We start from the raw sequence: 23413 nt of genomic DNA, 5'->3' as shown, positions 1-23413 counted from the left end.
AGGGATGTGTGTGTGTGAAAAGCATAGAGAAATAAACAAGCAAAGCAAAGTGTAGCCAGATGGAGAGGGCCGGAGACCCGTGCCAGGCCAGGTGGCTTGTGGGTCCTTCTCCTCAACAGGCTCCTTCTTGGTCCTCACACAGCCCTGCTGAGGCTTTGCTGCACCCGTGTGGCCAATGGGAGGCCTAACAGCTGAGTCCCAATGCCCCAGGAAGAAAACAGCAAGAACAATGTTGACGGACTTCCTCCTGGCCCTTCCCCAGCTCAGAGCCAAATCTGCTCTGAGCAGCAAGGACAGGCAGGAGACCGGCAGGAGACGGGATGCTAAAGTAATGGCCGAGGTGCAGGATCCAGAGGACCAGAAAAGCCTGGACGTCACCTCTGCTGGAAAGAAGGGGGCCAGAGGGAGATGGGGACTCAGAAGATGGGGCCAGAGAGGAGCAGCAGTGAAAACAGAGTCCCACAGTCCCAAGAAGTTCCACCAGGTTGGTGGGAGGGAAGGGAAGGGATGATCCTGCCTCAGGCAGTCTGAGGGCACAGGGATCAGGCAGAGGGCACCTGACCCCCTCTGTGAGTGCCCTTCCAGATAACCAAGAGGGGAGCGAGTGGACTCCCACTGAGAAGAGTTCATCTTCGCAACCTACGGTTATAGCAAAAACCAAGAGACACAAGACACGACCTTCAAACGCAAAGTGGCCGTGGAAAGCACCACGTCACTGCTGAAGATTTACCTGACCCCTCGGCCCTTGAAGTCTTATTATTAGGCATCAATGCTGAACCCCATATTGACTAATCCCTATTTCCTTAGCTCTCAATGAATTTTTCTCTGCTTTATTGATTGGACCTATAATGTCACTAAGGGTAACAGGACTCTGACCAACGCACGACATTTTCAGAGCACGAGTAAACACCCTGGACGTCCAGGAACACACACTGACTCAAACATGATTCAGTCTTACCCATCCTAACCCCTGTGTGTGAGCCACAGTTAAACCCAACAGGATCCTCCTATATTGAAATTCGCAGAACTGCTGGGTGATGCTGGGCAAATCACCAACCTTTCTGCGCCCCAGACCTCGTCTATATAATGGGGGTAACCTCACCCCACCTCACCAGGATGAGTGAGTCACTATCTATAATGTGTCCAAAACAGCAACTGACATAAAAAATGTCAAAAGAAATAAGCAATTCAGAGCCACAGCTAATTTCTCAAAATGGGACTGAAATATAAGTCATTAATTTTTTGAAAACAGGCTTACAAAACCATGAGTATCTTTTTAAACTGATAGACATGATTATTGCTGTAATTAACTGTAATTAAATCTCTGTGTCTCCTTGTCCACCTCTAAAACTGAGTGTCATTTCCAGGAGACTCAGACTTAGGGACTCCATTCTGCTCTAAGCCCCCTTTTAAGATTTCTTTATTAATTTGTTTTTTGGTTGTTGTTGGTTTTTGTGTGTGTGTGTGTCACTCGGGACTGGACTGAGGGCTTTGTGCATGGTAGGCAAGCATTCTATGACTGAGGCACACTCCCAGCCCACTCCCTTTTAACTCCCTTATAGAGTCCTCGCTATGATCATCCTCCCACCAATCACTCAGAAGTAAAGACCATGTATGTGTTATGTGTGCACGTGCATTTGTGTATACGCCTGTGTGCATGTGGGGGCGTCCATGAAGCAGAACCAGTAAGTGGAGCCCAGCTACTTGAGCATCCAGGCACAGCCCCATTTTCAGCGGAATGCCTCCCGCTCTGGTCTTGCACTATGACCCCTCCCATGGTCTTCCAGCCACACCCACCTATTGGTGTTCTCCAGCACCTCCACCTTCTTCCGAAGTTCCAAGTTCTCAGTTGAACAAGACTCCACTCTGGGGAGAGAGAGCAAAGGCACTCTGTCACTCTCCAGCGGGCAACTGCTCAGCCAGGGGCTAGGGATGAGGTGAGTGGCACCTCAGAGAGAGATGTAGCGGTGGCCAGTGAGGAAGAGCTGAGAGCGCTGGGGTGGAGAAGAGAACGAGAGTCCAGAGGGACAACCCGGCGGGCCAGCTCTCCTCAGGAAGGAGTGTGCACGGGCGGGATACACATAAGCCCTGTCAGGCATCTCAGTCTGGTTCCTCACCTCTTCCTGTTGCTCTCATCCAGCACTACACTACAGGATGGAGAGCCACCAGCGAGCTGCACTCCTGGCCAGGTCTGATAGAAAGCTTAGAGCTGTGTGAAAGGCAGGGAGGACCAGAACCCAGGACAGTGATGTGCTGGAGCCCACGTGCCCAGAGAGGCAAAGAAGAGGGATCCATAGAAATAATCTTGGGTATGAATGCCTTCAGAACACAGTAAAACAGAATGGGCTTCCTTAATGCTACTTCACCAACACCTAAACCAGGTCATAGACACACTACTTCCCATAGAAACTTCTAGAACCAGTTAGAAGTCGGCCAGGGTCTTATCTCACATGCACAAATGAGAAAGATTCAGTTATGGGTCTTCAAGAGTCTCCTTCCTATCTCAAAATCACCCCAACTGGTCAGCTGGAGAACTACTTTTTAGGGTCGGTAGAGATGGTACTTAATTCCCACTTCTCTTGGAGCCCTTGGGGCATTCCAGGGCTTTCTCAAACGAACAAAGGGTGCCTTCATGTATTTTTGCAAAAAAAATTAAAAAAAAATTTTTTTTTGTCTGCCCACAGCATGTACTACAGAGTACAGGAAATACCCGAGTCTGATTTGTGTCTTTCGAGGCCAATAGGACCTGGGTCAGCAACACTGCTCCTGTAGGCTGAAGCCAGGCATCTCAGAGGAGTTTCAGGAATGTCACTATCTAATGCTTGCTCAAGGAGCCTAGAAGCAAAGACTCAATCAAGACCATGGCCAGAAAGCTGTGATTCACACACCATGGTTATAAGCAGTTCCCTCACATGACCACCAGGGGGCAGGAAAACACTGCTGATGCACGGGGGATCAAAGACGCCAAACTGAGCCCCTCAGCCTGTTTGGTGACTATTTTCTAAAAACACAAGCAGTCAGTGAGCAGGCTTACTTTTTCTCCAGGCTGTCCATGTATTCTTTCTTCTTTCTCCTGCTTTCTTGGGCAGAAATCTGTGAAATGAGGAGAGGGGGATGAATTTCCATTTTCATAAGTAAAACAGGGTGGGTGGAACACAGGCCACCTGCACAACTTAGGTGGCCAGCTCCCCTTTGTTTAAACTGTGGACTCGCATCTATTTATTACCAACTCTGTTTCTGGCCCCAGCAGATCCTCCCAACCCGCCAACAAACTCCTGGGTCACAGACTGATTGTTGAAATAGCTCAGAAAGATGATGTCAGCTCTCTGGGCCTCAGCTGACTCAATTATATATAAAATCAGCCAGCTGGGCTTGGATGTGTATAAACCGTCTGCTGGCTCTGCACGAGGGTACAGAGGTGTAACTCTGGTTCCCTCTCTGCCTTCCTTTCCTGCTCTTTGCCTGGGTCACAGGCCTGGGCCTCACCAGCCCCCTTCAGGCCTAGAGGCAACAGATGAGCCCAGACAGAGACCAGGTGGCTACTGAAAGTTTGTTTTTAATCACAGACCACTACCAAGAAAAACAAACCTTTAAGTAACCCAGCATAAAACTACAGTTGTTTATAAATTACATATAGGGCAACTAGAAGAAAATATTACATACATCGTAAAAATCGGAAGGCTGAGATATTTAAAAAGCCACGTAAAGGGAGATTCTTGTATGTCCTCCTGCTTCTGAAAGGCTATCATGCACCAAGGAGTCTATGGACCAGTGTGAGAGCTCACACCCAGTGGGCGGAAAGACCTGGAAAGGATGGGCAGATGGTGTCTACGCTCCTGACCTGGCTACCAGAAGTCCCACTATGGACTTTGGGGGGGGGTGGGGAGGGGCGCTGCTCATTTCTTCCTTTTCTATCACAGAAATGCCCAGCGTGGAACAGCTCACCTTATTCTTGATTTTTCTCCGGATTTTCTTCAGGGCCTTCTCCTCAGATTTTGTCAGGGGCAGTTTGGTAGGAATCGGATAGCCCTCAGCAATCAAGGTCCTCTTCTCTTCCTCCGTCAGGACCAGTGGGCCAGATCCCTGCAGCTTCTGAACAGACAGGGAGCAGAGACAGGTCAGAGAGGCGTGGCTGAAAAGGACCTCAACACTGGGTGTGGAGAACCTGTCACAATGGGTCGCTAACAGCGGGCGCTTCGAAGAAAAAGACAAGAGAGAGAAGAGGTGCCTGTGTGGGTGACTTATTTATTTACATGTGTGTGTGTATGGTATGTGTAGTATGTGTTGTTATATGTGTGTGTGGTGCATGCATGTAGGGCACGTGTGTGTATGCCCATGTGTGTGCATGTGGGGGCCAGAACAGGACACCGGGCATCTTCTCAACTGTAGTGAGACAGAGTCGCTCAATGAACCGGAAGTTTGATGTTCTCTCCTAGGTTGGCTGGCCAGTGAGTTCTCAGGATCTACCTGTCCCAGTCCCAGGGCTGGTGTTACACAAGGTGGCACATGGCTGGCAGCCATGCCTGGCTTTTTTAAGTGGGTGCTCGTGATTCAAAGTCCTCGCGCTTGCCGAGCAAGTGCCCTGCATTACCTCCCCACCCTCCCATGTGGGGGCTTTAAACCCAAGAGTTCTAAATCAAAGGGAAGGCTGAAGAGGCCTCCATCCACCTTTCCCAGGAAACACCCCACTATGTAGCACACACACACACACACAAAGTAACGGTGTAGAATTCGCACCCCACATCCCTGGAGGCTTAGGAGTAATGGGAAATCAGCCCGGAGTGCAGCTTCATTCAAGACTTGTATTGTTCGCCTACTGAAGGGCTAATTTTATAACTAGCTCTTTCCACACCACACTTGCTTTTCCCCTCCACTGACAGCTAAGGGGCCTGAAGTCCCAGAGACATCCCAGGAGGCATTTTCCCGGGAAGTTCTGGTTTCCGGAGTCCTATACTGCCCATCAGCAATGAGCATGAGAACCACAGCTCATCGCATTTAGCCCAGGACACAGTGATGTGTGTATATTAGTCACACGAGCTGATGCACTGGTGCCTAATCTCCATGCTCCCTGCCACAGAGGACATCTCTGAAGTGGCTTAGGATCAAGACTCAGAGCTGAAGGGACACCGGTAAAATCTCGAGAGCCGTTCAGTGCCCGGCTGGAATGTTGACTAAAGGAGCATTCAGCTTTCAGAGAAAAAGAATCCTTGTGAGTTTACGGGATGAGAAAAGGCTTAGAGGAGAAGATGAGGCTTGGACGCTGCTTTCTGGAGAAGTGATGCCTTCTAAGGACAGGGGTAGTGTTCTGAGTAAAGGGCAGTGCTATCTACTCAGAAAAGTAACGGGAGATGCCTCTGCCCAGAGCAGGTGGGCCCCTGAGGCTGAGACAGCCAAGGATGAGCTGTTCAATACAAGTAGGGGTATTAGGGCCCCACGGGGCATTTAGAGAGCAGGAAACACTGCCTGGCTGCTAGCAAGAGTAGGCGGGTGGGGTGGGGGCTTCCCTCAAAAGTGTGCAAAATAGGTCAATCCTGGAGGGAGATGCAGACAGAGAGGATGAAAGGAATTCCAACAATCTAAAGCCAGGTTCAGGCAGAAAAGGCAAGGAAGGGGACATGAATTCCTTTGTTCTCAGTAACGGTGACATGTTGTTAACATCTAAAACTTATGGGGACAAATGAATCTCAAACTTTCAACATTATCCTGACAGTTGGTTCCCACACCGTCTTAAAATATTTCATTTAAATTTGTTAGTCATAAACATTGCAGGCATGTATGAAATTCTCAAAGAATAGAATATTATCTTTAAAAGGTGTTATTCATTATAGTTTAATTTTAAAAATCTGACTGCAAATTTTAAGACCTCATAGAAATCAGAGTCCCTCTTTAGAACAACAAAATGAGAGTTCTCTACCCCTCCTTTTACATGTGTGTGGGATGAATGATGACCTGTGATTTTTGTCCCAGGACCCTGGGTTAAGAGCCCCCAACACACACAAAGATTAAACTATGCTTTTGAGCTCTTGACATCAAAGAACTTGATCTCAGAGAGACTTTCTTTTCAAATTTCACCCAAGAACGCTTATCTAAAAGATGAAAGGCATTCCCTAGTGCACACTAAGTAAGCATCCTCTCCATTAATGGCAAGTGTTCATGGTGGAACTTGGAGAGGGGAAAAGAACAGAAATGGTATGCCTTAGGCTTCTGAGCCTGGAAAACAAACAAATAAGTAAGGACTAGAGATGTGCACACGAAAAAAGAATTACTGAGATCTGTAGGCAAGTCTTTACAAACATGTTCTTTGGGGTTCCTAAGTTCCCTGGTGACTCGGTCCCCAGTGGGGTGCCATTGAGAAGTATGGATGTGAAGAACATGCTGATGTCTTTTTGCAGGAGTGAGTTGGGTGTCACTGGACTGGATTTGGTTACCATGGAGGTGTGCTGCTACAGAGGGTCCCTGTCCTTCCCCCTCCCTGTTTCCTCTGTCTATCTTTCTGCTATGCATGAAGCACCCTCCCCAGAAGCTAAGTAGATATAGGCTACCATGCTTTTGGAATTCACCACCTCCAGGACTGTGCACCAAAAGAATCTTTCCTAACTTCCTCAGTCTTGGTTATTTTGTTACAGCAACATCGCATGGACAAAGACTTCTAACCATTAAACAAAAATTTCATTACAAGAATGAAAAATCATTCTGAGAGGATTCCTGGCCACCCAAGATACTTACGTGTGGAGCTGTGAGGAGAGGAGATGTGGACAAGGCAGAGGGACCCCGGGGCATGGCTCTGGCGGGGCTGTGGGCCTGAGACAGGCTGAAGGGATGCAGGCGTGGATTAGGGCTCAAGCTGCCCTCTGAGTCACTGCTGTGGCTACTGGGTGGTGTTGGTGGTAAGTGCAGCTGATCCACAGAGGCTGAGGATGAAGAAAGCGCATTTCATCCATCACAGAAGAGGAACACGAGACTGGGGGGGGAGGGGGGCAGTTACACACGTGTGTGTTTCTACACTAGGAGCTTGGGGTAGGTGCACAGAGTGGTGACTCTCTCTAGGCTGACCTGGAAAGTTCTTTAAGATGTGATGTAGCAAGAAGGTGGGGGGTGGGAGGGGTGGGGGTGGGGGTGGGAAGGTACAGAATAGTGTATCCAGTTGTCCTCTCTTTGTAGGAAAAGGGAGAGAAAGTGAATGTAGAGTCACACTTCCCGGTCCTAGCACAAACCTACCCTGGGCAAGCATGCATGAGACACAAAGGGGTGACCCCGGGGGTAGCCTGGGGGGGGGTGCCCCTGACAGGGTGTTGACACCCCTTTCATGATGTTCCTTTGTCATTTTATTTTCGAAACATATTTTGAGACAGGTACTCCTGTACCCCAGTCTGGCCTTGAATTCTGGATAGCTGAAGAGGACCTTGAACTTCTGATCCTCTTGCCCCCTCCCCCACCTCTGGAGTGCTGAGATAGAAAGTGTGCTTCACCATGCCTGGTTTTATGTGGTACTGGGGGTGGAATTAACGGCTTCCTGCACGCTCTGCAAGCGTTCTATCAACTGAGCTACATGCCCCGCCTCTCTGTATTCTTTTTAGATAGTTTACACAGGTTGATGTGCAAGTCATGTTAGCAGTAGGCAGTTTTTAAAACAATCTTTTAGGAAACTGGCAACCCGAGAGGGCTGTGGACTCCTTGGAGAAAAGCCCCTTTGTTTCTGGAGGAATGTGCCTGGTGGGGCCTGCAGGGCAGGAGGCCAGGCATTCTTCATTCAGACACCCTGCATCCATCGACCATTAGATAAGTAGTCACAGAAAAAAGAAACGGGGTGCAAGGTACCCTCTCCCCTAAAGCCTTTCTTCAGGGCACATTACCAGGGGTGAGAGCACCCATATGTATCAGGCCAGCACCCCCAGGGCAGTTGGAATGAGCTTCTGAATGGAGAGCATCACCTGGGGTCCACCCCCAGCTCCCTCCCTCTTTTTTTTTCTGAACAAGATTTTTCTGTTCTGCCAGCCACAGTTGCTGAGGGAGATTACATTTGAGGGCCCCTCACCCCAAGCCCCTCCTGGGGGCCTGGCTCCATGCAGCATCTCTGTATCTATCTGCAGAGCACTTGCATGCTTGACACACCTGAGCAGCTCAGGGGAGGGCTGAGTATGCCCTTTCAACATATCACATGCCTGGCTAGAAAGTAGGCGTGGCGTAAGTATTAGCCAGGGTTGCCAAGGTTTCACCCATGCCAGGAATATGTGACACTGTATGTTTAAAAAAAGAAAAAAGCAGGGATCACACTAATCTACCAGCAACTCCAGCTGAATTCCCAAGGACACCAAGAGTTCTTCTGCCCCCTGGCCCAGCACGGGCTAAGCTCCGAAGCTCCGCGTTTTTCCTTTCTGAGCAGTGAGTAGTCCACAAAAGAAAGAAGCAGGCTGGCAGGAAAAGCCTGCCCATCTGGACACAGGTGCCTCAGGATCAGATTTCTAAACATCATTTGAAATGCTGCTCCCAGGCTGCAGAGGGAGCTGGGGACAGCAAGCTATTCTGCCTAGAAACTTTGATGTACGCCAGGATATTCAATTTCTTTATCTCTTTATCCAGGATAATGAGGGAGGATTGCCATGTTTCCTCCACTGACCCCAGATCCTGACGCCACCGCCGGGATCTATTGTTCGGGTTGTGACACTTTCTGAGCCATATCACAACATAGTGAAAAGAACAAGGTATGTTTGGTGGTGGTGAGCAGCCAAAAAGATGAAAGAAATTGCTTGTAAGCAGACTCTGGGGCTCAAAGGCATGAATGTGTGCCAGTCAATGCTAAGAAACAAAGGCTCGATACAGATGCAGATGGAGAGTATTAACTTTTTCCTTCTTTACAGGTAGGAAAGGCAGTGATGGTCAATCCTGATTCAGTGGTCTCAAATACAGTCCTGAGTGAGTCGTAACGGTAAGGAAGGTAAATTGTATACAATGCTCATATACAATGTGGACACTGTAGCACACACACCTTCTCTGTAATTGTGGATACTGACTCCTTTGTTGACCATGCAACAAACTGTACATCTAAACATATGTTGACCATGTAAACAAAAGGAAGGTGCGGCACCAACAGACACAGAATTTTAGGAAGAGTGGGCTCCATGCTGTGTATAAATGAGGTACTGAGAGCTTCCTGTGCCCACCTGAGGCGGAGGGTCTGCATCCAGGATCCCAACTCAGCCTCATACGAGAACAGAGTCAGAAAAAAAAAAAAATGATGTAGAGAACTAACAAAAAATAAACAATTCCAAGGCACGATTGGGTTCAAAATGAATGACAAGAGGCCCAACGAGGTACACCATCAGGACCGTGGACATTACCAAGCAGGAAAGGGGTGCACCACAACTGTTACCCAAACAGGACAGCTAAAGCCCCACCCTGATTGTGCAGACACATTCCGACTTCATTTACAGAGGGTTAAAACTCAAGCTTCAGCTGAGCCACTCAGAACTGCTGTGTACCCGTGGGGTGTTAGTGGGTTCCGACAGGGGGTCTCATCAACCGCATGCAAGTCACAGCAGTTGATAATGGGTCTAAAAACCCATCCTTGGTAAGCGTCAAACCACACTAATGCTTAGCTGAAAATAAAGGACGTAAAGAGAAATAACCTTATTATAGAAATGTTTTGCTTTCAAAATATTTCTTTGGAATCAAGATTCTTAAGAACAGGACTACTCCATACAGCCAGCTACCTCTGTAACCCTCTACTGCATGGTGCTCCCTTCCCTTTAGAATGGACACCTAGGGTGTGGGAGGAAGGGGTGGGGAAGGAAGGGGTGAGGGAGAAATGAAGGGGTGAGGAGCATACCTTCTTTAGGAGAGAAGTTTAAGAACTGATCCACTTCATGAGGCTCCAGTTTAATCTTAGGAATAACTGTCTGGCACGAGGATTCCACCTGGAAAAGGAATTTCAAACGTGAGTTTTCAACTTAGTTACAGACTTTCCAGAACAGGGGCTATTTGTCAACTGTGTCTTACTCTGGGGCCAGCACAGAAAGGCATGGGCCTCATCTTACCTCCTCCCAGCCAGACCTGGGACCTGACAACTCTAGTGAAAATCCAAGGCTCATTATATTACTATTATTACTATCATATCATCATCGTTGTTGTTATTATTATTATTACTAGTGGTGGTGACAATGGTGTTATGATAAAGACATTTATGGTAAAATACTCTGGTAAAACTTCAGAGTCACAGGCTTCCAGTTTGTCCTACCCCTCCAGACTCCTCGATGATGGATGACAATATCTAACTATAAAATACCCACCAGGGAAAGGAGAGAGGGAGCCAGAGGACAGGATCCTGAACCGTTAGTTACATACGTACTTCAAAACCAACTAAGGCCGGAAGAGGTGACTCAGCAGCTAAGAGTGCTTGCTGCTCTTACAGACCTGGGTTCAGTTCCCAGCACCCACACAGTGGCTCACAACCACCTGTAACTTCAGCTCCAGGGGATGCAGTGCCCTCTTCTGACCTCGGTGATTTCATGTATACATGTGGTACATACGTATACAATACACACACACACATATAAATCAATTGGGCAAATCTTCTGGAGCAAAGATCTCAGGATGCAGATCTCAGGAGCCCACCCAGTGTCTAGATAGGCAGTAAGAAAGGAATCCTGGGTCAACTGCAACCCAGATCTCCTCAACAAGGAGGCTGTGATGGGTCCGTGGCTCTCCCAATATGTTACCTTTTCAGGACCAGCCATTACATCTTGCGGATAGGAGATGTGACTACATGGAGATTTCTGGAGACACTATAACTGGGGCTCTGAACTTAGAACTGGAAGATATACAAGCGTGATTCTGGTCCATCATCAGACACTGGAAAACACTCAGGGAGATGTGGAGTACAATTAAATTCTACTTCCCGCAGCCAGGGGCTTCAGCAAGGAGGGAACTCCTGCCTTCCTATAATCTCCACTAGTAACATGGCATGCGTGAATCAGCAGGTGGGAGGTTCCTGGACTGGGAAAGAGCAACTCAGGAGCATTCTAGCAAAAGAGAAGTCTATGTAGAACTGGCATTCACAGTCACCCTGTTGCTGAACGGCATGGACCGTACCATAACCTCAGCCATTCCTCTCCCACCAGGATGAAAGGCAATGTCATGGACAACTCTTCTCCTTCTACTATGTTTTTAATTTCATAATGGCAATTAAGTAAAAAAATGGAATCATCTTTGCTACTGATTTTTCTATACAACACCTTCAAAAGTTGCCATAATCAACGTGGATAACATATTCTCGATATACTCGTGCATACAAACACCCATGAATGCATGCATACATTCTCCCTCAAACACATGCATCTCCTAGGATAAGTGCTTTACCGGAGACCAAAGATCTCTACCTTTTGATAGCTATATTTATAAGGAAGAAAACTGGATATACCCCAGCACTCATATCCAGAGGGGACTCTTCTTTCTCAAAAGGAGTAGAAATGGCTGTGATGGTCAGAGTGACCGAGGGAACGAGCCCTGGGGGTTGCTCCTCCGTGATTGGCTCTGTCTTGATGGTGGCCGAAGGGAAGTCTGCAGACAGGTACCACTTCTCACTCTCCACTTCCTCTGTGGGAAAAGGACAAGCCACACATGAGCGCATCTGGGCAGCGGGTGTAAACGAGACACAGGACCACTGACGACTCTGCAATCACTGCTCCGACCGAGAGGAGACTAAAGGGAGACAAGTTTGTGAGAGGAGAGGTACATGGATGAGGAGATGGGCAGCAAGAATAGGATCTCCATTTGCGTATGCCCGGACATGGTAAACAAGCCTGAAGAAGCGTTGGGAGGGTTACATGGAAAAGAGAGAAACCGGGTGTGGTGGTTCACATAAGAATGTCCTCCAGAGGCTCACATGTTTGAACACCTGATTTCCAGTTGGTGTTGCTGCTTGAAGCTGAGGGGGTGTGGCCTTGCTAAAAGAAGTGTGTGACTGGGGATGTGATGTGGAGGTTTCCAAAGCCCATGCACGCCATTCCCAGGGCACTCTCTGTCTTCCTGCCTACAGCTCCAGATGTGAGCTCTCAGCTCGCATCTGCTCTTGACGCCATCTCTAACACTTGTGGCCTGGATTCCTTGCCCCGGGGGACTCTAACCCTCTGGAAACACTCATCCAAGGAAACCCTTTCTTCTATAGGTCATCTTGGTCACTGTGTGTCATCACAGCCATAGGGAAGGAGCTAGTGTGCTGGACTTCCTGGTCACAGCAGGAGGGGCCTGAGTACACAGAGAGTAAGATCGGAGGGAAGGTTTTTAACCACGTAACATGTTATACACTTGGTTTTCAAACCAAGTGAACATGCTATCTATTTAAGAATAAATTAGTATAGTCAGAAGAAGGAAAAAAGAGGTTAATGGTTGGCAAGCAAGGCCTCGGGACAGAGGACTTCTCCACAGTGATTTGTCTCCTTTCTTCCTTCTTTCCTTCCTTTCTTTTTTCGGTTCCCACTCCCTAGTTTTTGCCCTCTTCTGTGTCCCTGCCTACATCTCAAATTTAACCAGACTTCCAGAGATGCTGCACAGACCCCTGGGAAAGTTCTGGGTTTACTTGGCTGAAATGGATAAAATACTCATCTAGGGAGGAGGGCAAGGTCTTGGTGAGCCTGGGTTCTGTCTTGTTACCGAGGCTTTCATGATGATCACTGGGCCTGGGGAGAGGTAACTACTAAGAAGCAAGATGGAGCCACTGGGGCTCCTCGGCCACTGGACACATGTTGCTCTGGAGTTTAAGCAGTACCAAATTGCTTTAGAGCAAATTACTCAGCCCGACCCTGCCGAACAGAGGGCGGAGAAAGGAAGGAGAGCCAAGACTCTGGAAACATGCAGAGAAAAAGGAAAGGCCAGCAGTTCCCAAAGTCCACAGCCCTCAACGGACACCAGCCTTACTAAGGAGGGGTGCACACAAAGCAGACCTGTTCCTCTGCTATTTGAAAACAAGCCCCGCCTGCTTGGTGACCTATAAAATGGTTCAGGGGTGCAAAGCAGTTCCCACCATGAACATACACTCAAGAATTTGGCTCCAGTTTTAGAAAAAAGGGGGTTGCATGAAAAATCGTACAGAGAAGCTTGGGAATAGCGGCAAAAAGTGGAAGTTCACAGAGATAAACTTGAACTCCATAAGCTGCTTCCTTTGAACACAGAAAAGGCTAGGCTCCTGCTCACAAGGCGGCATTCTGCTTTCAGAGTGAGTCCTGTAATCTGCCGAGTGTCTGTCTAATGCGATGGGGGGATTTCCATCAAAGGGTGTGGGCGACATCCTGGACCAGGAGGGGCTCCTTGGGAACAAAGGGCCTTTTAATGGCTGCCAGAGGAGGGAGACCACACTGTACTTGACACATAGTTCTGCTGGCCAGATGGGCACCCTGCTCAGCTTATAGAAACAACCAAACCACGAGCCCAAGGAAGACTACTGACTCTCCACAAGGAGGCTCAGATCTAGAAGGCTGTCCTCAGGAAGGAAGACGCGGGGAAGGCACGCTGAGGACAGAATGGGGAAGGGAGGGAGAGGCAGAGAGAGGGTCCAGATCACTTAGGACAGAACAGGGGGGGGGCGGGGGGGCGGGGATTGTGGATCCCTTTCTTCACTCAGCAGTGAGATGCTGATGATGCTGCCTGTAGAATCCACACTGGCAGCCCAAACTGAACCCTGTTTGCCACCAGAAGAGGATGGAAGGGATACAGTAAGGAGAAATTTAGCTCTGGGTATAATAAAATGAAGAGGAAGGGGCACTCCTGGGGAAATGGCCCCACGCAATGACCGGCAAATGGTGAGGTAAGGCCACATGTCCGATTGTTATAATCTAAGTGACTGTGTCCCAATTTAATTCACAATACACGCACCAGGCAAAATTAAGTGCAAAAAGCACACTTGAACTTGAAGCCCGAAAGGAAGATGAAATTGGTTCTTCTATTGGAGTAAAACTGTTGTCAACAGACAAGAGCATGTAGGACACAGGAAAGGACAGTATCTGCTCTTCATGCTCAGCCCCGTGGTCCTATCTGAAAACATAATCACTGCTGTCTTGGGAGCAGAGGCTACAGAGCCAGCCATGGTACCTGACTGCAGAAGGAGGCATCCTCTCTTAAAGACTATAGGAGTTGTGACTCCAAGCTCTGCTCCCCCAGCTTAGATGAGGAAAAACAACTGGTGTTGCCACCATGCTTCCATTCCAGTACTGCAGTTTAGTCCTCCATGTTGACGATGCTTTGGGTTAAAATGAAGCCCACGCTCAAAGGCATCATCTCTACAGACGAGGAAACTGGCATATGTAAATCTCCGCCACACTGCCATCTGAGGTCGGACCCAGATCGCCTCGTTCCTACCAGCGTTCTTGCCATGAAGGAAACAAGTCAACACATGGATGAAGATTTATGCATAAATATGCTCGCTACACTCTGATTTAGAAGGACAACATGTGGGAAGCAACCAATCCAGGAAGAAGGTGAAGATGATGAGGTGAATTATGGTATATCTATACAGTGAAATGTTTACAGACATTGATGTATTTACAAAGCCTTTTCAATAATAAAGGAAAGTTCCATAGTACACTAGGGAAAGCCTTGGTGTAATAATATATGATTGATGAAGAAAGGAGACTGTGGTAGTTTGAATGAAAATGCCCCCCAAAGACTCATAGGGAGCGGCATTATTGGAGGTGTGGCCTTGTAGGAGGAAGTGTGTCTCTGGGGGTGGGCGTTGAGGTTTCAGAACCTCAAGCCAGGCCCAGTGGCTCACTCTTCCTTCCTGCTCCTTTGGGTCGGGATGTAGAACTCTCAGCTACCTCTACAGGACTGTCTGCCTGCGTGCCGCCACGCTTCCCACCATGACGATAATGGACTAAACCTTTGAACTGTAAGCCAGACCCAGTTAAATGATTTCCTTTGTAAGAGTTGCTGTGGTCATGGTGTCTCTTCAAACAACAAAACACGGACTAAGACACTAAGACAGAAGCAAAGGAAACTCTCCTGAACAGTAAATACAGATCAAGATAATTGATCACTCAGAACACTGTGGCCTTTTTCTTATTCTGTAACATTTTTATAGTATTTCTAAAAGCCTATATTTGAAACTATTAATATATTCCCAGTTGTCACACATGGACATGCCTGCCCTGCCTCCTCTGTTGATTTGGGATGACAATTAACAGACGGAAGCTGGAGCAGCTGACAGGGCCCACAGCTGACTCCAGTCGGCTGTCCCGCTTTGTATTAGTTACTTCTGTTGTTTCTGTGATAAAACATCCCTGACATAGACAACCTGAGAGAGAAAAGGATTTGGACGGTCACAGTTTGAGGGAAGTCCATCAGGTAGAATGTGAGGCAGACGGTCACACTGCATCCATGAAGTAGAGAGTGAATGGTGGTGCCCAGCCAGCTTTCCCCTTTTCAGGCAGTCTGGGACCCCAACCCAAGGGGATGGTGCCACCCGTATTTAGAGAAGTATTTTGCCTGAATTAACTTAATCAAAACCATTCCTCAAGCATGCCCCGTGGCTCCTTTCCTAGGTGAATCTTGGTCTAGCCAAGCTATCCCGAGATAAGCCATCACACCCTCCAATGGTGCCTTTTGCTATATGAGTTTTCAATACCTCCAGCTTTGCCCTGTGACTTAACCTAACCCATGGCACGTTAGCTTCTTCATACAGCAGAATCTTGAAATGTGTTAGCTAAGATTGGGCTTACGTTCTTATGGGTTTTACTATCACATAAGAAGGATGTGCCAGGATAACTGATCTCTTGATGCTAGAGGAAGGAACCCAGCCTCACAGATCAAAGGCATGCCGAGAAGAGCTGAGCCGAGCCATCCAACTCCAGCCCTAAGAGGAGAGGGACTGCGGCTGGAACTCGCAGTTGCTGAGCCGATCCCGTGTCACCCAGCCAATCCCCAGCAGTAAAAACGCACAAAGTCTAGCAATAAACTGATTTTTACTTCAAGTACTAAAATTTAGAGCATCAAGTTTGATCCCCAGGACCACATAAACACTGGGAATCCCAGTGCTCAAATTCAAAAGGTAGAGGCAGGAAGATCCAAAGTTCAAGGTCATCCTTTGACTATAGACCAAACTGGAGACCACTGTGGAATAGACTTTGCCCCCCATTCACACAGAAAGTACAAGTATGGGGTTTGAGTTGGCTTCTTAGCATAGCTGGCTAACACAACACGGCTGAATTAGGACATCAGAATCTATTGCAATGAGATAACGGCATTGGTTTTTCCAAATAATTCCTCCAAGTCATCAACTGGAGATTGTGTCAATAAAATATTTGTAGGGGCTGGCGAGAGGGCTGAGCAGGTCGGAGCACTTGCCTCACAAGCCTGGTGACCTGAGTTCAACTCCTAGAACCCATATAAAGGTGGAATGAGAGAATCAACTCCCAAAAGTTGTCCTCTGACTTGTACATGCATGATTAATTAAAAATAAATAAATATTCGTAGTTTGGCGAATTGGACCCGCCAGATACTTGTAAAAGAACTGATTTCAGATTAAGGAAGTGCAGTCAATATGAAGTTTGATGAGAGCAGCATTCCAGTGTGGTTGAAATTAGAGAAGAGAGCTTGCATTCCCAATTCTTGGCTGTTGGCCTAAATTTTGGCCCCGGTGTAATTAAATATCAAATTGGAAAAAAGAAAATTGCAAATGTAACATAAAAAGTAGAAGGTTAACAAAGGATAGAATTAGGAAAGAAGTAGGCTCTGCAACTTGCCCAGGGCCTTAGTTTTGTAGTTGAATTTTATTGGCAAAAAGACCACTAAGGCTTAGAATTAGACCCACATCCTTGGCTATTTTATAACTGGTGAGAGAGTGAGAGAGAGTGAGAGAGAGAGAGAGAGAGAGAGAGAGAGAGAGAGAGAGAGAGAGAGAGAGAGAGAGAGAGAGAGAGAATGAGAATGAGAACTAAGTGCAAGAAATACTACAGTCTGTAACTTTTCTAAATTCTGTAATTCAGACTTTGAACGAAAAAAGGTATTTTCCTGAATTGTATCTACATACAATGAAATAAGTTTCATTTCAAATAAAAGACACCCTCCCCTAATTTTAATAGTGCATATTCTGGATGATAAGCACCTCATGATAGCATCAGATTTTATTTGCACGGCTTCCCCTAACGGTCAGATTTCAAGGCTGCATCTCCTCAGCATCAGCCTCGGTTATCAGCAAAGATGGAAAGACGCCACTGTCTCATGGTAGAGAACAAGTCCTTAACTGAGCTCAGAATGGAATAACCATCAACACTGTGATGCTAAATGACTAAAACATCAGGTGGCCTTGGAGACCAAAGGTCAGAGCTGCTTAAAGCCAACAAAATGACAACATCAGGAGCAAAGCCTCAGTCATTTCCATGTGCACGGCCAGGTAACGCTGCACAAGAAGTGTGCACAGACATATGCACAGGCATGAGCGTGAACATACACACACACACACACACACACACACACACACACACACACACATGCATGCTAAAGAACACAGAATAGTAGTAAACGTACATTAAGAGAAATCACTTGATACAAATAGCATCTATGACATAAAAAGCCCTACATGTATCCACTTATCATCTAAATAGTATATATAAATTGAAGAAAGTATCTAAGTTACATGTCTCCTCTAAACCTTCCTTTTATTTGTTTGCTCTTTGAACATGCTGAAAGAAATTGACAAACCTTACTATTTTTTCACATAAAAATCTCCTGTGCCTAAAGAGACGGCTCAGTGGCTAAGAGCACTGGCTATTCTTCCAGAAGACCTCAGTTCAATGCCCAACACTCACATGACAGCCCACAACTCTCTGTAGCTCTGGTTCCAGGAGGACTTGATGTCCTCCACACAAGTGATGCACAGATGCACATGTAGGCAAAACACCCAGACTAATAAAATAAGAAGAAAAAAAAAATCTCCTTTAAAAATTCCAAGACTGAGGTCTAGAAGGCAGGAGGCTGCGGGCAAGGATTCTGTGAAACATGTCAGAATAATGAAAAAACTACAGACTGTCTGCCCACGTGCCCTAAATTCTAAATCAACTCCCATATAGAATGGTGTGAAGAGGTGTTCACGATAGAATAACCAGCAGTAATGTAAGCATTTGCTATGGGCTGGGCATTGTTCTGAGTACTTTGGAAATATTAACTTAGTCCTAAGAGTAACCACAGATGTTAATATAACCATTACTCCCACTTTAAAAACAAGAGAACACCCAAAAGTGTATAGCTTGTGTACAGCAAACATGAGAGTCCCACAGCCTGGGCTCACTCTCACGTGCACACACTGCTTTCCAAGGGAGCAATGGCTCCATATAGCTCTAGCCTAGGAGGATTACATTTTAATAAATGTTCTTTTCTGAGCCCGCCAGTAGGCATAGGAAAAAATAAAATACGGATCACTCCTATACTGTAGACCACCAATCCATGTTTCTGATACGAAGAAACATCGTTTAAGACCAACTCATAATAGCTAAAACGTGCTGCGCTTCGTCTTCGGCAGACACCCAGCCTGTACTGCACGGACCTCCGAGACCAACCCAATCAGCTCTGTCTGTCACTCCATGTTCTTTCTGTGCCTGTGTACACAGACGCTCTCCCCTCAGCTCCTGTCATTCCTATCACAGCCACTTGGTAAATTATGTATTTAATTAGAGAGCAATCCGCAAAGGAACAATAGCAATAATAGCTGATACTTATTTGGCGCTTGCAAAGTGACAGGCACTGTTCTAAGTGCACAATAAATACTAACTCAGCGAAATCCTCCAGCAATGCTGTGGGGGTAAACATTATATTCTCGTTTTAAAGTTCTGGATGGTGAGATAAAAGAGTAAAGCAACTCACCCAAGATCACGTCATTCATAATCTGGGCAGAGCCCAGACTCAGATCTATACACTATGACTCTAGAGATCTGTGCTGTACTTGACTGGTGGTCTTTTAGACTCACGATTTTCCTGTTTGTGTTTAGAGCATGAACCACATAAAGATCCAAAGAACAAAGGGCTGATTTGAAAAGATTAATTTAGTACACGGATGTACACAAAACTGTCACTATGTCTTATTTTTCATCAATGATAGAGCTGTTATTTGTGAATAATCAAAGTAGTTCTACTCGATTGATGGTTGTCAACTTTGCTGTTGACTACACTACTATACTAACTATACTACTCTAGACTGCAATGGGTAATTAAGCAAAGGGATCACTACCTCACTGTTTGAAGGGGAGCACTGTGTCTTTTTCACCTGTGTCCCCTGGTTTCTCCCACCCAAACACAAGTAGGTTCTTTCACCATCCACCCATGGCAGACCCAGTATGGAAGGAGATGATAAACACATCATCCTTTCCTGTCCCTCGGGGATGACTCACACTGATGCTCTTGACACCAGCACAGAGTAAATGTGATTAGCTATTTATCTCATCTCTGTGTACTTTTTTTTCTGGGTCCCACTTCCTGGGAACACGTCAACACCAAGATCCCTCTAAGGCTACAGAGCAGAAACCTAAGTCACCTATGACTCACCGTTGCCCTTTCCACACATACAACCCTGTGTGAATCCTGCTGCCTATTTCTCTAAATCTTAAAAAAAAAAAAAAGACTTAACACTTTCTTTGCCATGCATGTCACGCAGCTTCTCATTTCTCCGCAGGTCACTCTCTCTGTGCACGCCTTCCCTGCTCTGGCAACCTCAGCCATGAGCCATTATTATCTCCTCTGACTCTCCAACAAACACGTTTCCCCGTCATCCCACGGTGCTCAGTCCCCGCGTCCTTTCCCCCTGCAGCTTGTCTCACCGTCCCCAGGGACTTCCCGCCAGCACCAGTGACTTCCCTCCAGCTCCCCAAGGACTTGCTTTCATTCGGAACAGTGAAAACAGTTCCATAAGTTGAAGGCATCAATACTGAGCCCACCTCAGCTATCTCTAGCTTCTGCAAACCCTAAAAAGCCCCAGTGGATTCATCAGCAGGACAATTGGTCACAAGTGATGTCCCTGGTCTGTCTGTATTTTATAGACCTGAAACAGCAACAGTCTGTCTTCTTATAAAGATTTGTTTTTATTGTTAGTTTTTAAATTGGGTGTGTATGTCTGTGTTGGGGGGGATAGGTATGCACACATGAAAGCAGTACCTGTGAGGGCCAGAAGAGGGGGCCTGGTCCCCTGGAGCTGGAATTTACAAGTGGTTTTTCAGTCACCTGAGTGCTTGAAACCAAACTCTGGTCCTCTGTAAGAAGCAGTGCATGCCCTTAACCACCGCGCCATCTCTTCAGCCCGCTAGTAAGTCTCTGAATCCAGCCCAAATAAAGTTACCTTGGCACAAATGCATTATATATCCTTTCTGATTAACCTGTTGATCATTTATGGACTTTTAAACCCTATTCTTACACAACCTTGGAGGACAGGGGCCACATCAAGTTCTCTCTGAATGCCCCCAGAACAAAACAAATGTGTGCCTTGTGCCATAGTTTTCAGACTCTTCAACTGCAAGTCACATAACTCAATGTGGGGATCACGACAAGTTAGGTAACAGTAAAAGGCTTCTGGGTGCATAAAAGACAGAAATTAATTAAAAATCAAACTTATACTGTGGTGGTTTGAATGAAAATTCCATGGGGAGTGGCACTGTTAGGAGGTGTGGCCTTGTTGGAGGAAGTGTGTCACAGGGGGTGGGCTTTGGAGGTCTCAGAAGCTCAAGCCAGGGCCCCTCTTTCTTTCTGCTGCCTTTGGATCTGGATGTAGAGCTCCCAGCGACCTCTCTAGCACCATGCTGTGAGCCTCTGTGTCCGCCTGTGTGCCGCCAGGCTTCCCACCACGATAATGGATGAAACCTCTGAACTGTAAGCCAGCCCTAATTGAATGTTTTCCCTTATAAGACCCTGAGCGACTTTACTTCAGCTTTGGTTCTAAACACAGTGCATGTACCCCACACTGTGTAGGCTGTTACACCACAATCACCAGCAACTGAAGCCCCAAACTCCTGAGCTCAGATTCAGGGACACCGTATGTCACAGGCTGCAGTGTTTTCAGTGTCCATAAAAAGTTTCTTGCTCTTACAGAGACAGAATGATTTAATTATAGAAAACAAAGGCTTTTAGTATTTTCCAATGTCATTCATTCTTCAGCATGTAAGTATCAAATTAGCATGGCTTTGGATTCTATTGTGTTAGTATGCTTGATTTTAAAAATTGATGTTATAGTTTCTGACTTGAGTTTCTTTTTCTTTTCTTTTCTTTTCTTTTTTTTTAAAATTGGTTAGAGGCTGGAGAGATGGCTCAGTGGTAAAGAGAACTGGCTGCTCTTCCAAAGGTCCTGAGTTCCATTCCCAGCAACCACATGGTGGCTCACAACCATCTGTAGTGGGATCCGATGCCCTCTTCTGGCATAAAGGCGCACATGCAGATAGAGTACTCATATATAAAATAAATAAATTTCTAAAAAAAAAAGAAAAAAAAAACGGTTAGATGAATTTGACTTGGGATTAGGACAGAATTTCCAGTAATTTCTGAGAAGGCCTAAACATGCTTTGCCGTGCTGGAGTATATATTCATGCAAAACAGCATTCCTAGCACTGATGATTTTAAAATCAAAATACTTATCAACTCTGAAAACACTGAAGACACACTATACCTCGTGGTGGTTGGCCAAAAGATTATTCTTTGTATGATGCTTTATATAAAATATGCTTATGTAAAAATAAACAAGTATGGCCAATTCTCTTTAATTGATTATTGGTTTTTGTCTTTAATAAATGGTAAAATTATATGTATACTAAAGAACTGTTTTAAAATCCATTTATCGTTTATTATGGTAAACGTTTGTTTTGTTTGCCTCTCTTATATACCTATACACCAAGGGTCACACAAAAAGGTGCCATTGAGTGGGAAAAGTTTGAGAAGTCCAGCTACAGTGTGGACCATGTCCTCCAGTGTGTGTGTGCTTCTGTGCCCAGCCTGGCACTAGGAAGACGGTGAAACTATAGGAAGTGCAGCCCAGGGGGAGGTTTGGGGTCCATAGACATACGTTCTTCAAGGGGCTTATGGGACCCCAGTCTTCCTTTGTTTACCTTCTGGTCCCAGGGAGAGCAGTTTTGTTCCACCACGCATTTCCGCTGTGACGTGTTATTTCATCACACACCCCTCAGCAACTGAGGACACAATGGAACCCCCAACGCTGTCAAACAAAACTGCTCTCCTTAGGAGGTGACTACACCAGGTATCTGCTGTAGCAACAGAAAACTGACTAACAAACGCAGCATCCCAATCCGAGTACAATGGAGCATGACCCCCAATAGGCACTGATGATGACGAGCCCTCGGGGTGGCATACAAGGTTTGCTCACCCCAACATGGTAAGCGTATCCAGGAACATTGTACTGGGGAATTTCTCTTAGCCTCTTCCTTTTTCTCCTTTTTTCCACTTTACATTTTTGATGGACAAGAAGCACCCTCAGCAACTGGTCACCAGCCTGTCCCCTGAGGAGAGGAGGCTGAATGGGGTGGACACTGCCTCCAATGGCCGTGAAGGTCAGACACATTCCTGGGCTTGGCTTCTGTGGCCTGAGCCCCATAAAGCTTTGTGGCTCCAGTGTTCCAGAGATGTTTCCAGTCACCTCTGAACTGGATGAGTCCTGTGCTGTAGCAGACCAGGGCTTCTTAGCCTTTTATTTTTTGGTCATAGACTCTTTCAAGAAACTAAAGAAAGTTATTGAAGCCCACAGTATGGCTCAGTGGGTAAGGGCACTTGTAGCTAAGGCCGGTGGACATGAGTTTGATCCCCAGAATCCACTTAGTGGAAGGAGAGAACCAACTCCCATCTCAGCATTCATAGAACATGTATATGTGCACACCCTTACATGGGCATACACACACACATACATACCATATACACACACATACCATACACACACCATATACACACCATATACACACATGCACACATACCGTACACACACCCCATATACACACACCACACACACACCATATACACACACCATATACACACATGTACACACATGCACCATATAACACACATGCCATACATACATACCTTATACACACACACACCATATACACATACAAACTATATATACACCATATACACACATGCATGCATGTGCACCATATACACACACAAACCATACACACACCATATATACACATGCATACACATGCACCATATACACACATATACAATAAGTGTAAAAAATAAACTAAAGAAAGTTATACAGCCTCTTACCAGGAAAGTGTAGCAAATGTAGATAGCCCCACATTTTGTGCACGGTTTTAGAGGTCCAGCATCCACTGGATGGGGTACAAATATCCATTTGCTCTGTATGATTGCCCTGAGACTTGTAGGGGAGGGATGGCAGGAAGAAGGGAAGGTTAAGAGGGACAGGGAGAGAAGACAGAAGGGC

The 23413-nt window shown here is 46.4% G+C and overlaps 1 protein-coding gene across 1 annotated transcript in view; it reads right to left on the bottom strand.

Annotated features, from left to right (window-relative positions):
• The window catches only part of Creb3l2 (cAMP responsive element binding protein 3 like 2), a 118131-nt gene that overhangs the window by 21195 nt on the left and 73523 nt on the right, over positions 1-23413 (bottom strand). The window contains exons 3-8 of the mRNA XM_028866073.2: positions 11417-11592; positions 9827-9914; positions 6727-6911; positions 3946-4092; positions 3035-3093; positions 1798-1866 (exon numbers count right to left, since the gene is read on the bottom strand). Coding sequence (XP_028721906.2) covers positions 1798-1866; positions 3035-3093; positions 3946-4092; positions 6727-6911; positions 9827-9914; positions 11417-11592 — 724 coding nt within the window. The remainder of the gene's footprint in view (positions 1-1797; positions 1867-3034; positions 3094-3945; positions 4093-6726; positions 6912-9826; positions 9915-11416; positions 11593-23413) is intronic.

This window comes from Peromyscus leucopus, chromosome 3 (assembly GCF_004664715.2).
Source record: "Peromyscus leucopus breed LL Stock chromosome 3, UCI_PerLeu_2.1, whole genome shotgun sequence".
NCBI lineage: Eukaryota > Metazoa > Chordata > Mammalia > Rodentia > Cricetidae > Peromyscus > Peromyscus leucopus.
Note: the sequence above shows the minus strand (reverse complement) of the source record. Positions and strands in the feature narration are given on the sequence as shown.